This window comes from Bos grunniens, chromosome 8 (assembly GCF_055505025.1).
Source record: "Bos grunniens cultivar Pamir isolate PY7600 chromosome 8, Bosgru_T2T1.0, whole genome shotgun sequence".
Lineage (NCBI taxonomy): Eukaryota > Metazoa > Chordata > Mammalia > Artiodactyla > Bovidae > Bos > Bos grunniens.
Genome location: NC_141172.1, coordinates 47629027 through 47642937, shown reverse-complemented (window position 1 = coordinate 47642937; position 13911 = coordinate 47629027). Strand labels below are relative to the sequence as shown.

General features: G+C 38.1%; 1 protein-coding gene across 1 annotated transcript in view; it reads right to left on the bottom strand.

Moving 5' to 3' along the window:
• Window positions 1-7941: 7941 nt before the first annotated feature.
• Window positions 7942-13911, bottom strand: part of TMC1 (transmembrane channel like 1) — a 119317-nt gene continuing 113347 nt past the window's right edge. Inside the window, exons 18-21 of the mRNA XM_086414118.1 lie at window positions 13641-13766; window positions 10074-10152; window positions 9916-9967; window positions 7942-8212 (exon numbers count right to left, since the gene is read on the bottom strand). Of these exons, the coding sequence (XP_086270244.1) occupies window positions 8190-8212; window positions 9916-9967; window positions 10074-10152; window positions 13641-13766 (280 nt within the window). The 3' untranslated portion in view covers window positions 7942-8189. The remainder of the gene's footprint in view (window positions 8213-9915; window positions 9968-10073; window positions 10153-13640; window positions 13767-13911) is intronic.

Below are 13911 nucleotides of genomic sequence, written 5' to 3'. Positions count from 1 at the left end.
AACTTGGAAAAATGGGAAGAGAGCTAGTCTCTTCATCCCTAGGGCCAAATCTCTCTTATTAATCTTTTGCAGTATATCACAAATCAGTGTGTATATCAACAACAGTAAGAAGCCAATCAAAAGCCATGTGACCAACGTGCTTAAGAAAAATTAACCACAGATGCTTGTCACAAAATGATAACTTAATTTTTTTTATGAGAGGCTCAGGAAATGGTATGACTTAACATTCAACCTTGTCATTGACTCAAGAATATTACTCTTGTATCCCAGAAAACTCTATGATTCCCCATTTATACTCCACTGGTTATAAAGCAGTAGAAAAGACAGCACAAAAAAGACAATGTATGTTTGTCAGATCTTCCTTCACACCCCGGAAAAGACATTTCCCTGCCTCCTTCACACCCCAGACAAGACACTAAGCATGCTGCCTTCCCTATGACCTGAAATGTCATTGCTTTTAAGACACTTTGATTTTAAAAGGTTGTTATTGCTACGTAGCTGAAAAATTTCCCTAGACTTTACCAGGCTTAGGTCCAAAGGAGGTATTCATTAACATTAACATCCCTAGTATTATTGCGCCCACTTTGGGGGAAATGAACATTAATACTCTGTAAAGGGACACTTGTTTGTTGAGCTGTAGTCTATGGACTGATCAGTGAGGCTCATTCACTGTGAAGCTTGCTCTGAACTCTTATTTTGCTCCTCCAGTTCTTCAAACCAGTGCCTGAGAAGTGCCTGTCATGGACGTCTGCCTTGAGGACACCAGAATCCCTTCATGTGGACCATCTCCCCATGCTCCAAAAGCTGTCCCTTGATGATGGTGTCGGAGCAGTGACATGCTCTGTGCGCTGTGAGCAGAATGTCTCTCTTCCCTTCTGTACATTATGTGTGCTTTCCAACAACCAACAGAATGTCCAATGTACCCCAGAATCCTCTCTCTACCAACTGGCCCCATCTGATTGTCTGTAGACTCTGTCTCTACAGGACTCTAATTGATTGCCGTTCTTCTCTCCAGCTTCCTGAAAGGCGGCTTCCCTCCCCCTACCCAACCCCCCAGTGCAAATCGACTACTCCAGGTGAGTAGAGGCCACTAGCTCATATCAGCTTATCAGAAACATCTTAGTAGCTCTGAAGCCCAGCTCTGTGTACAATTTAATTGAAACCTTCACTAAAATTTATTCTATAAACTCAGGTTTTAGAGCAGCACTGTCCAATAGAAATGGAACACAACCACAAGTGCCAGCTATGTGTCATTTAAAACTCAGTAGCCACATTAAAGAAAAAGAAACAAATGAAAAGAATTTTAGTAACTTTTTTATTTAACCAAATACATGCAAAATAATCTCTCCAATAATCAAAATGAAAAAAATTATTAATGACATATTTTACATTAGTTTTTCATATCATCTTCAAAATCAGTGTGTATTCTATATTTACAGCACAATTTAGTCTCGTGTTTCAAGTTCTCAGTAGTCACATGTGGCTAGTGGTTACCATATTGGGTCTCTCAGCTTTATAGCACAGGAAAGAATTTTGAAAATTTTGAAATATTTTGCAAATGAGACTTTACAAGGTTACATGACTTCTAACAAGTCAGACAGCTAACCAGCAGCAGACACATGGCTAGAACCCCGAGATCCTGAAGCTCAATCATATGCATTTTTATTCATTTAATGCTGCTCATCTTAAATTTGTTAAGCCACTCTATTACTAAAACAGTTCTATGTAAAAAATAACTAAGAATGTGGCAAAATAATTTGGACCACTGTTTTTGTTGATCTATAAAAGATTTGGTTTCTCCAACTGAATAAAATCTTCCTTGCAATTGTTTTTTGATATCTCCTTACAGTTAGAACTGGACATGGAACAACAGACTGGTTCCAAATAGGAAAAGGAGTACATCAAGGCTGTATATTGTCACCCTGCTTATTTAACTTATATGCAGAGTACATCATGAGAAATGCTGGGCTGGAAGAAGCACAAGCTTGAATCAAGATTGCTGGGAGAAATATCAATAACCTCAGATATGCAGATGACACCACCCTTATGGCAGAAAGTGAAGAGGAACTCAAAAGCCTCTTGATGAAGGTGAAAGAGGAGAGTGAAAAAGTTGGCTTAAAGCTCAACATTCAGAAAACGAAGATCATGGCACCCGGTCCCACCACTTCATGGGAAATAGATGAGGAAACAGTGGAAACAGTGTCAGATTTTATTTTTTGGGGCTCCAGAATCACTGCAGATGGTGACTGCAGCCATGAAATTAAAAGACACTTACTCCTTGGAAGGAAAGTTATGACCAACCTAGATAGCATATTCAAAAGCAGAGACATTACTTTGCCAATAAAGGTCCGCTAGTCAAGGCTATGGTTTTCCCAGTAGTCATGTATGGATGTGAGAGTTGGTCTGTGAAGAAAGCTGAGTGCCGAAGAATTGATGCTTTTGAACTGTGGTGTTGGAGAAGACTCTTGCAAGTCCCTTGGACTGCAAGGAGATCCAACCAGTCCATTCTAAAGGAGATCAGTCCTGGTTGTTCTTTGGAAGGAATGATGCTAAAGCTAAAACTCCAGTACTTTGGCCACCTCATGTGAAGAGTTGACTCATTGGAAAAAACTCTGATGCTGGGAGGGATTGGGAGCAGGAGAAGAAGGGGACGACAGAGGATGAGATGGCTGGATGGCATCACCGACTTGATGGCATCACCGACTCGATGGATGTGAGTTTGAGTGAACTCCAGGATCTGGTGATGGACAGGGAGGCCTGGCGTGCTGCAATTCATGGAATCGCAAAGAGTAGGACACAACTGAGTGACTGAACTGAACTGAACTGAATTAAATCAATTAATATCTCATTTTAAAAATAGAACATTAATAAATTTTTCAAAGGAAAATATTTTACAAAAAAGGAAAATGACAGGTAATATTTATTCAGCTTTTAACTAGGTACTAAATGATGTGCTACATGCTAAATGGTGCTCAGTGATTTTCAGCTTCATCTCATGTAATCCCTGCAGCAATTTGAGTGGAGACAATTATCTATCTAAAGATGAGATAATTTGAAGGCTAGTGAGGATAAGTGAGTAGCCTGAGTCAGAAAACCAATAATGACTACAAAAAAATTACATGGCCACTGAGTGACACTCTTTAAAACAAAACTTAAGCCTTGGCCCGGAATCCCAGGCCTGTACTCTTTCCCTCCACCACCCAGCACCCACAATTATTTAGTTGTCTGTGGACTTGAAAAACATGGAACCTTTTCTGTGACACAGACCCAAAGGCTGAGTGTTTCCACTGGCCCTTATCTACTGTTTCCCTGTGGAAAAACATTTCCCATGGAATCAATTCATTCCATGTTCCATTGAGATCAGCTGTAATTCCAGCTCTTGACCCCTTTTGCACCGGGTTAATTTTCATCTGCTGTTGGGTTATTCCATCATATTCCACTACAAATGTATTCATTAATTCTGAAGTCAATCCCCTAAGCACCTTACCCTTCAGGCCTGCTAATCTACCATCTTTTTCAGGGTTATCCTCTCATCACTCATAATAATATAAAATGTCATAAAATGTCATCATGCATAAAATGTCTCTTAATTAATGTCATTCAGTTTGACCTGCCTTAACACATAGAGTCATTTCTAAAAATTTATAAATCCACTTCCTCCATTTATTTCCATTATCAAGTCATGTGGGAAATATTTGATCCCAAAAGGAAAAAAAAAAAAGCACTTTAGGATTTTAAAATTTTAAAATACTCTCTGCTCCTGTTGACTCACAGTCCTTATGTATTTAGCCCATGTATATAATTCCTGAAATACTTGTCATGTCTATAGGCATATAGACATATGCTCTCTAATTTATAATCACATCTGCATTATGTACATGTGTATGTGCTCAGTTGCATCCAACACTTTTGTGATTCCATAGACTGTGGACCGCCAGGCTCCTCTGTCCATAGAAGTTTACAGGCAAGAATACTGTAGTGGGTTCATTTCCTTCTCCAAGGGATCTTCCCAACCCAGGGATCAAACCCATGTCTCTTGTGTCTCCTGCCTTGGCAGGTGGATTCTTTACCACTGTGCCACCCGCATTACAGATTGCTAATTCCATGCCTGGGTTGCTTGACAAAACAAGTAAGTGGGTATTTAGAGACCCAACAAAGCGGAATTTTTTTTTTTTCCAGAAAGAAGCATCTTCTAAATGACTTTCAGGAGTCAAAAAGCATGACTTCAGTATACTTGAAAGTTTAGAGTTTTAAGAGTAATATTTTTTTTTAACTTAAAATTAGATATTGGGGATCACCATTAAAATTTCATTTTTCCATTCATAAAAATAATATGACCTTCACAAATTCTCATTTTAACAGTGTTCTCAATTTTTTCCCAGAGTTCAGAAGTACAGCCTAGCAGAAAAAAGGCATCCGAAATGGTTACCAATAATTAGCAAATTGGTGGCTGTGCTTTCCTCTCTGAAGCATTAAATGATCTCTTAATTACTCTTTACAGTTCATCCTCATCATTCCCTTAGTGTAATGTGTTGGCTGGTGTGGAACATTTTTGTTTACAAATGAAAGCTAACCCATAAGATGGACTGTAATAAGGGGTCTTATACTGTCTAGACCTTTTAAATCCACTTTTATCTACAGATAAGAGACTGCTCTTAATAGTGGCTTTGATGTCGAGAAAGTAATCAATGAACCTAATCAGTTATTTTCAGGCAATTTATGGAGAGTTACCATTTTAGAATCTTACAAGGAGCATGGGTATTTCTAATCCACTCTCAAGATGCTATTTTCCCCTTAAAATTCTTGGGGAAATCTTCAGAGGGTCAGTTGGGGATTTCAGAACTTAAATCACCTTCTGAATTTAAGCTGGATATATTTGAATGTCATGATCCACTTGACATGATCGACTACTAATCTGCTATGTTGTGGAGTATTCTATAACTTCATTTGGATTTAGGGAGTTTCTATTAGTTTACATAGATGCACAATGAGTGATCCAGAAATTAAAAAAATGTCCTGAAGTAATTTTTGTGACATGGGAAAATGTTAAATAAGAAAATAGGATAAAAACTAAATACATCTTGTGACTCAAAATATTTTATCAAGTCTGTGTGTGTGCATGAATCTGAGAAAAAAATACACCAAATGTTAACAGAAGTTATTCCAGCTGCTGGAATTAAGGATTCTTTTGCTTTTTACATTTTATTAAAATTCTCTAAATTTGTTTTAATGAAAATGTACCACTACTGTAGGTTTTTAAATGACCAAGGATTTGTATGAAAACTTCTGGGTGTATAGGAAGATGTGTGTTATATGTGTTATATAATATTTAAGTTCCCAGAAGAGGTCAAGTATTTCAGGTCCAGAGTTTCACAGACACATTGTTCCATTATTCATAATTACTAAGTCACCAGGACCCATTCTGATAAAGGCAGCTGTAGCATCCAAGGCAATCCATGACAAGAGAACTTTGAGAAAAACAAATTTTATATAGGAGCTTAAGAACTCCTGTCACGGTCCTATAATGCTGTTTCCTTCTCTTACTGGTTGTGAAAACAGGTTCGGAAGTGGCGTTCCCTCTTTTAGATGCTTGTCCATGTCATAGGACGGGAATATTGAATATTTTCAGTAGCTCTCTGGAAACTGAAAGAACTAAAATTTCTAAAAAATGTTTAATTTAAATCAGGTAGATACTTAGGTCGGAGAAGGCGATGGCAACCCACTCCAGTACTCGCCTAGAAAATCCCATGGATAGAGGAGCCTGGTAGGCTGCAGTCGATGGGGTCGCAAAGAGTCGGACACGACTGAGCGACTTCACTTTCACTTTTCACTTTCATGCATTGGAGAAGGCAATGGCAACCCACTCCAGTGTTCTTGCCTGGAGAATCCCAGGGACGGGGGAGCCTGGTGGGCTGCCGTCTATGGGGTCGCACAGAGTCGGACACGACTGAAGCGACTTAGCAGCAGCAGCAGCAGATACTTAGGTGCTATAAAAACCTAACTTAGTTTTTAATTTATAGAAAGATTGAAAGTTAGCATGTGGTGTCCTAATGCTTCTTACACCACGAGCACTTGTTTGGAAAATACATTGCCTTGAGAAGGGTTTCCCTTGTTGCTCAGACGGTAAAGCATCTGCCTACAATGTGGGATACCTGGGTTCGATTCTTGGGTTGGGAAGATCCCCCGGAGAAGGAAGTGGCAACCCACTCCAGTACTGCCTGAAAAATCCTATGGACCGAGAAGCCTTGTAGGCTACAGTTGGACATGACTGAGTGACTAACAAAATTAGAAGGTGAAGCCCTTTGGGGACAATTTGTCATCTCATATCATCTTCCTTGTGAAGCAGATCAAGACAAGGGAGTTTCATCCATATTGTAAACTTGGCAACATGTGTAAATCAATTATCTAATCTTATTACTACACAGTACAAAAGTAATCCAAGTAGAAATAAGCACTAGCTTTATTTACTCATCTGCATTATAATCTGAGATAATAAATTCAGCCCATCAACAGAATTCCATTTTGTACAGCATAGTAAAGTTTCTCATACAGATAACAGAAGGTTCTTTTCACAGTGTTATTGCTGTAAGTTAAATTGATTCAATTTAATTAACAAGCATTTATTCAGTGCCTACCTGTGCACAGCACTATAACAGGCATACAAAAATTAGAAGATATGATCCCTGCTCATAGGGAGTGTACAATCTGGATAGGAAAGATGATTCATGCATATAATTTTTTTTTAATTACAAATTACAGAAAAATCAGTAGAATAACAAACTCTAAGTTAAAGACAGGCGAGTCCAAAGGGAGCCTATAAAGAGAGTTATATGATTGGTAATGGAGGCTAGTTAGGCAAATTTGACCAGAGGAAGTAATCTTGAATTTGGTTTGATGGAAGTGATGAGCACATGGATTGGCAGAAGAACAGAGTGCTCACTCTATGGCCAGAAAGAAAAACTCAAAGAGAGAGTAATACAAAATTAGTAAATCAATTGTAGGGAATGGCAGGCAAATTGGCTTAGCTGGGGATGGGGTAGGGGTGGTGGTAGAGACACTGAGTTAAGAGATATAACTGAAGTCATGAAACAAAGTTGGCTGAGTGCACTGATTGTTACTAGTCAAAGTCAATTTCAATTTTAACAAGATAATAATGTTTAAACATAGGTATAAATCACCCCCCTATAATAGTATGTATTTTCCTAACCTTAACAAAAAAGCAAAGAAAAGGTATAGAATTTTAGGCTCCAAACTCAGGAGATATGATTATTGGAGGTCGTGATCAGACTGTGATGGAATAGTACTCACTTAATGGTATCATTTTTCTTTTAACTCACAAAGTTATATTTAAAGTAAGCTGCTGCTACTGCTAAGTCACTTCAGTCGTGTCCAACTCTGTGCGACCCCATAGACGGCAGCCCACCAGGCTCTACTGTCCCTGGGATTCTCCAGGCAAGAACACTGGAGTGGGTTGCCATTTCCTTCTCCAGTATTTAAAGTAAAGTAAGACTCGTATACTTCCTCACGGTGTCAAGACCTTCAACCCAGTGTTGATAAGGCCCCTAATTCACTTGGGATTTTTCTTCTAAAAAACCCATTCCTTCTCATACTGAATCCAGCATAAACAAAAAGGTTTTGGGTATGCATTTGTGGATGAACCTTGGATGGGGAGACAGAATGAAAAAGGAAAACAAGATAATTTCAAAAAAGTGAGTTAATGAATGATTACAATGAATACTTTATCAAGATATTTCTGAATTCAGAAGAAAAAAAAAGGGTGAAATACCCCCATTTCCAGACTAAGAAAACTAAGGCAGAAGAAATGTATAAAATGAAAGTCCATATGAGCAAAAGGTTTTTAAATTAACCTAGCAAGTAAGCTAGTGATCCATACTGCAGGATCACCACACTTTTAAACTCAATTCATTAAAGAAAATGTCAGGGGAGTGGTTCAGGGGAGAAAGTGGTGGTGGGGGAACAAATCCTTAATTTGGAATAAGGTAGAGATCCTTGATTTTTAGTTAGGGCAAGTGATGCCTTGATTGATCATCGAGACCTTGATAATCCATCAGGTTTAGAACAGGGTAGAATCAACTCTTCATGCTTTGTCCTCTGGGCCTTCACGAAAGTCACTGACTTAGAAATGCGTGATGAGGAATACTTCTGGGCCTCCAGAATATCCATGAAAATTACTGGCCACCAGCAGCTGCAGCTATTCAAATGAAATAAATAAATAAGAGAGAGGAAGAAACAGAGAAAGAAGAAGAGATAAGGAAAAACTCGTTTCAGTGTGCATAATGGTTCTGAATGAGATGGCTTAAAAATCTGTATCTTCCAAATGTGCTCCATGTTGCCATAATATTTTTTGCCAAATATCTCTATATTTCTTATTTTACAAAATCTGCACAAATTCTAAAGACAAGAGAATAAAAGTTCTCTTTTGGTAACATTTATTCATTCATTACTGCTTATGTAATTAATATAGAAATATATTCCTTTCAAATTTTTCCCAGTAAAAGAATTCCTCATTGTCCAGTAGATATTTAGTAGGTATTTATAGAGTGACTGATATATAAAGTCCTATATTAAGTCCTGAGGAAACAACTATAAATTATATAGTCTCTGTCTTCACAAAGGTTATACATATTTTTAAACAAATTATGGAAAAATATCAGAAAAACAGCATGCAATAACATCATATCACTATTTAAAAGGATAAAAAAAAACAATATGCCTTAGCTAGAATTCAGATCTTAGAAGTCAGAACATTTTGTCAATTATATCTCAACAGAGCTAAAAAAAAAATTAATGCAGTTAAGAAACAAGTAGCAGAATGCAAAAAAAAAAAAAAAAAAGCACACAAAACATAAGACAAATATAATCCAAGGATATGGCATTGGAAGTTGCTACATCCATTTATGCCGCCATAAAGGTTGGCCAACATAATAGGAATGTAGTACTGAAAGACCCACAGAGAAATGGGGCTCAGTCCTGATTGCTTCTAAACTTGGGGTAAAATGTGACTGGAAGTATTACATACCACACTCCTGTTCATTTGTGTGAGCTAATACTTTTCTTTTCTACTTAAGCTAATTTGGATTAAGGTTTTTTATTATTAACATTATTAATTATGGGGGAATGAGGAGTCCTACTAATATAAAGAGTTTTAGAATTAGAAATGAGGGAAGAGTTAGAAAAGATTTTCAAAAAATTCATCACTTTTCCATGTATAAGGCAAAACATATCAGTAATTTTGGCAAATAGTTTAAAAATTAAGAAAGATAGCACTAAGTCATGTCTGACTCTTTGTGACCCCATGGACTGTAGCCTACCAGGGTCCTCTGTCCATGGGATTCTCCAGACAAGAATGGGTTGCCATTTCTTGCTCCAGAGTATCTCCCTGACCCAGGAATCAAACCCAGGTCTCCAGCATTGCAGGCAGAGTCTTTACCAACTGAGCTACACAGGAAGTTAAAAATTAAAGAGGTTAATGAATTCGAGAACGCTCTGGGAAATCAATAAGAGGATTCTCTTAGTATCTTCCCAATGTGTCCATCTATGTATAAAAATGGTCAAAATGGGCAGGAGAGATTGTATATCTGTCTCTGCTATTTGCATAACTATATGGATGTTTTCTTAATCTTCCATCAATTAGTAAAAGCCTTTTCCTATCACTAATGCTACTTTTATGTTCCTGAATTTTTCTTTGTCTTTTCTTTCTCCCACTGGAAAATAACTGAACTCTCAGGATATGAAGCCTGAAAGGGCTGAAAAGGTGGACTGTAACGAGTATAAGATGACTCGCTATGGCAGTAATGCCTCTCTGCACCAAATGCCCCATTTTGAGAGGGGGGAAAAAAAGGAAGAGCATACTGTTCATAGGGAAAAAGAACGCAAACACGACAGAGCTCAAACCTGCTCGTGCAGCTGCCATTTTCTTGTTTCGCATTTTGTTCTCCAAAGCTTGCTAGCAATAAAAAATAGTAAAAAAGAAGAACATGAGATTTCCTGGTGTTTTCTACAACTTTACATGAATGAAGACAAATATTTCTCTGAAATATATTGTATCCTACCTGTTTCATCTTCTTTTTTAGATCCAAATTTGCTGCCTTCTGGCCCTTTGCAGTAGCATTGAGATAATAGATGGTCAAACTAAATTCAAAAAAATAAAATGTATGGTATTTTTCAGGTCCTCAAGATTCTGCTTAAATTTACATTAATTAAATCATAGAATATTGGCCCTGGAGCGACTTTAGGATATTTTCTACTCTGAACTTCTGTTATGTAGATAAAAGACTGAAGTACAGAGAGGTGAAGAAGCATGTTCAGAACTACACAGTGACTACGGTGGATCTGGGAAGTGGCACCTAAGGCTCCTCCTTCACAGCCCAGGGCATTCTGTCTGATATACCTTACTGCCTAATTTTAGCTGTTCCTTGGAAATGTAGCAATATCATTTTATGTTATAATTGAAAATAGCATTTTAAATCGATACCAATGGCATCCAAGGGAAGAGGAAATCTCTTGAAGCTTAGGGAATGTGTAGAATAAAAAGGAGACTGACTCTCCACTTTAAATTCCCTCCTTGGGCTTTTACAACTAAGACTATAATCCTCAGTCATAGTTAATTAACATGGCCTTTTTATCCATAGGATGTGTTGTTTGCCTTTCTCTCTCCTTCAAAAGAAAATGTCTCAGAAAAGAATAGTCTTGGCATATAAGTGACATTTACATTTTCTCAAAAGAGCAAATTCCAGCCAAACATTTTTGCAAAAATAAACACATTCATCTTCACTTAAAGCAAAATAAACAAAGGGGAAAATGCAGTTAAAAAAAAAAGGTAACTGGCATTGCCCTTTATTGCAAATAACTGGATACTGGACACATTGCCTCTACTCCAACATGTCAGATCATAACCTTTATGAGCCATCTGCTGCTAGCATCACAATTATTAATATCGTTTCTGCTGGGTTTATTTCTTACACAAGTGTTGGGAATTTGAATGACATTATATACCTGAAAACATCTGGTGTAATATCTGGCATGAAGTAGGTGCTTGATATATGTGTGTGTGTATTACAAGAATTTTCTTAGAAAAGTGTCTGGATTTGGAGGAATAACTCAAAGACCTCACAAATCATTTGCAGACTATAATTCTCTATTCATTCATTACTTTTTCTGTCTTGAGATACACCTTCAGTGAGGAATACTCATAGATCTTTTTTTAGTCTCCAAAGGAATGAAACTGCCTGCAGAATTAGCTTAAACTCAGTTACCCCAAAACCATCCAAGCTGATTGAATGTGATTCACTGGGGAAATTCAAAATGCTTGTAAACATTCTCTAATTAAAGGTAATAAAAAGCCAAACCAATTATATGGACACCATTAAGTGTTGAAGATGAGATCTCAGTATCTGAAATATCAAATCAACAATAAACTGAAATTCAGGTTTAAAATCAGAATGTCATAACTAAAATCAACCTTGTGGGACATCTATTTGATCTTACATCCTGCCAGGTTCCATCTGCTGCTGCTGGTGCTGCTAAGTCGCTTCAGTAGTGTCCGACTCTGTGCGACCCCATAGACCGTAGCCCACCAGGCTCCCCCATCTCTAGGATTCTCCAGGCAAGAACAATGGAGTGGGTTGCTAGTTCCTTCTCCAGCCTATATCAGGGGTTGTCAAACTATGGCCTCCAGGGCAAATCTGACTCCCAGCCTATTATGTATGACCCATGAACTAAGATTGGTTTTTATATTTTTAAAATAGTTCTAGAAGTATTTAAATCATATCCTCAACTTTGCCTCTTGGATCACAAAGCCTTAAGTATCTACTATTAATATCTTGGGCCTTTAAGGAAAACTGTGCTGACCATGGGTGTAGAACATCTCAGACAAGTGGCTTCCAACTCTTATGAGCATAATCATTCAGCCTGAACCAAGTGTTCGGTGCTAAATAAGTAGAGGGTGGGGAGGTGGGGAATAAGAAGACATGGGCTTGAATATACTTATTAGCCATTTGATTTGGGGCACATCTTCCATGTGCTTTCAATAATATGATTAATGTGGCCAACTTCTTAAGGTTATTGTGGAAATTAAATGGGTTAATAAATGAATAGTGCCTGGAACAAGGGCAGTGTTCATTCCTCTCCTATACCCCCAAGGCAGCTTATTAAATCTTTAATTAGCGGCATTAGAACAATGTTGCTCCTTTGTTTAGAAATAAATCTGTCTCTCACTAAGTTAAGAATATAGTCATAAAATCTGACATTAAGTTTTGTGTGTGTGTTTTAAAACAAGACTTCCTTTATACCACTAAAGCCACATGATACTTAATATGGTCTCCGTAGCTGCTGCATCATAAAAACTCGGAGAAGGAAAATCACTTCCAGGGCTATCTGGGGAAACATGCTGCCTCCAAGCAGGTTATGTTCTAACACATCTGCACCAGAGATTCACTATCAGATTTCTAACACCACCCCATGATCAAGGTTCTGTAATATAAAATAATCTGTTTTACTGTTTAATTATCCCTACAAGCTATTAGCTCTCCCTCAAAAACAGCGCCGTGGTGTAACAGGTGAGTGCTGGATTTACTGTCAAAGGCTTCCTATCATTTTGCTGTATTCTCACCTAGGGAAAAACCAGTTCCTGCCTCTAAGTCCATTTCTCAATTTATAAACTTGAAGGTGACACCTGCCATCACAGATGTGGCTTGTGACCACAACCATTGCAGAGACGATCACAGCAACTTGGCCCAGACCCAGTTCATTTACTTAAACTACTGGGAGTTCTCCCCTAGTTTTACCTTTATTTAAACAAATCAGAGTGTCAAGAGAGTCCACAAGAGTGGTTTCACTGACTGAGAGCAGTAGCAGTTCCAGACTTTTCATTTATGAGGGACTTGGGGTTTGAAAGGAAGGGCTGGGGCACTTTTTGTAGCTCTTCCACAGGAAGCATATTTTCTTTGCTTAGAATGTAAGTTTATCTGTGGTGGCCAAGAGTCAGAAACCAAAGAAAGTCATATGGGAACAAAAGCCCCCTCTCAAGTTGCCCTTTGGGCATCACCTCTGACTTTGAAAGGAAAGACTAAATGACCTTTCCAAGAGCCTTCTGGTCCTCTGATTCTATTATGGGCAGACACAGTTATTGATGGCCTTCTAGGAACAAGGACAGGGTAATTTTTAAGACCCTTTAAGCCTTCAGCCCTGAAACACAGCCCATAGGGCCCTCAAGGGGAATATTAACTTAGAGGCTCATCATTTCTATGTGTTTACAGCCATCTGCTTTATGGAAAAAAAGGTGGGGGGCAGGGGCGGGAGGGAAGCCTGATGTGCTGATTAGATTTAGCATTTATGTTTCCCTTGCTTTAGCTGTTTACTGATAATTATTTTGGTTACTTGGGAACAAATCTTATAATCCTAGGCTGGCAAATATAGATGCAGATGGCTATGAATTACATGCAATAGGATGAGAATATGGCTCATGAATTTTAGCTTCTCACCACCGTGTAATCAGTGCTGAATTTGGTTAGGTTACAGCACAACCCCTGGGGAGAAAGAGAGAGTTGAAAACACTGAAATTTAAAAGGAGCAGGAAGAACATCACAAAGGCTCTTTCTATGAGGAGGGAAAGCACATACGCCATGACCAGAACAACAGCAATAACCAGTCCAGGATTAGAAAGCTGTCTCAAGATCTTTGCCATCCAGCTTGGGAAATCATGCTCCAGCGTTTCTCCAATGACTTCAAACATCCTATTTTTGCCACTGAAAAAAGAGAGACGTTTATTTTAAACAGATGTAAAAACCATGGTTACATCAAGAAAACGAGAAATCCTTCTCAAACACTGCCTAAGTACTCTTTCAGGTTAGAAATCTGCTGTTTAGCTACAGCTTCTGATACTTCAAACTC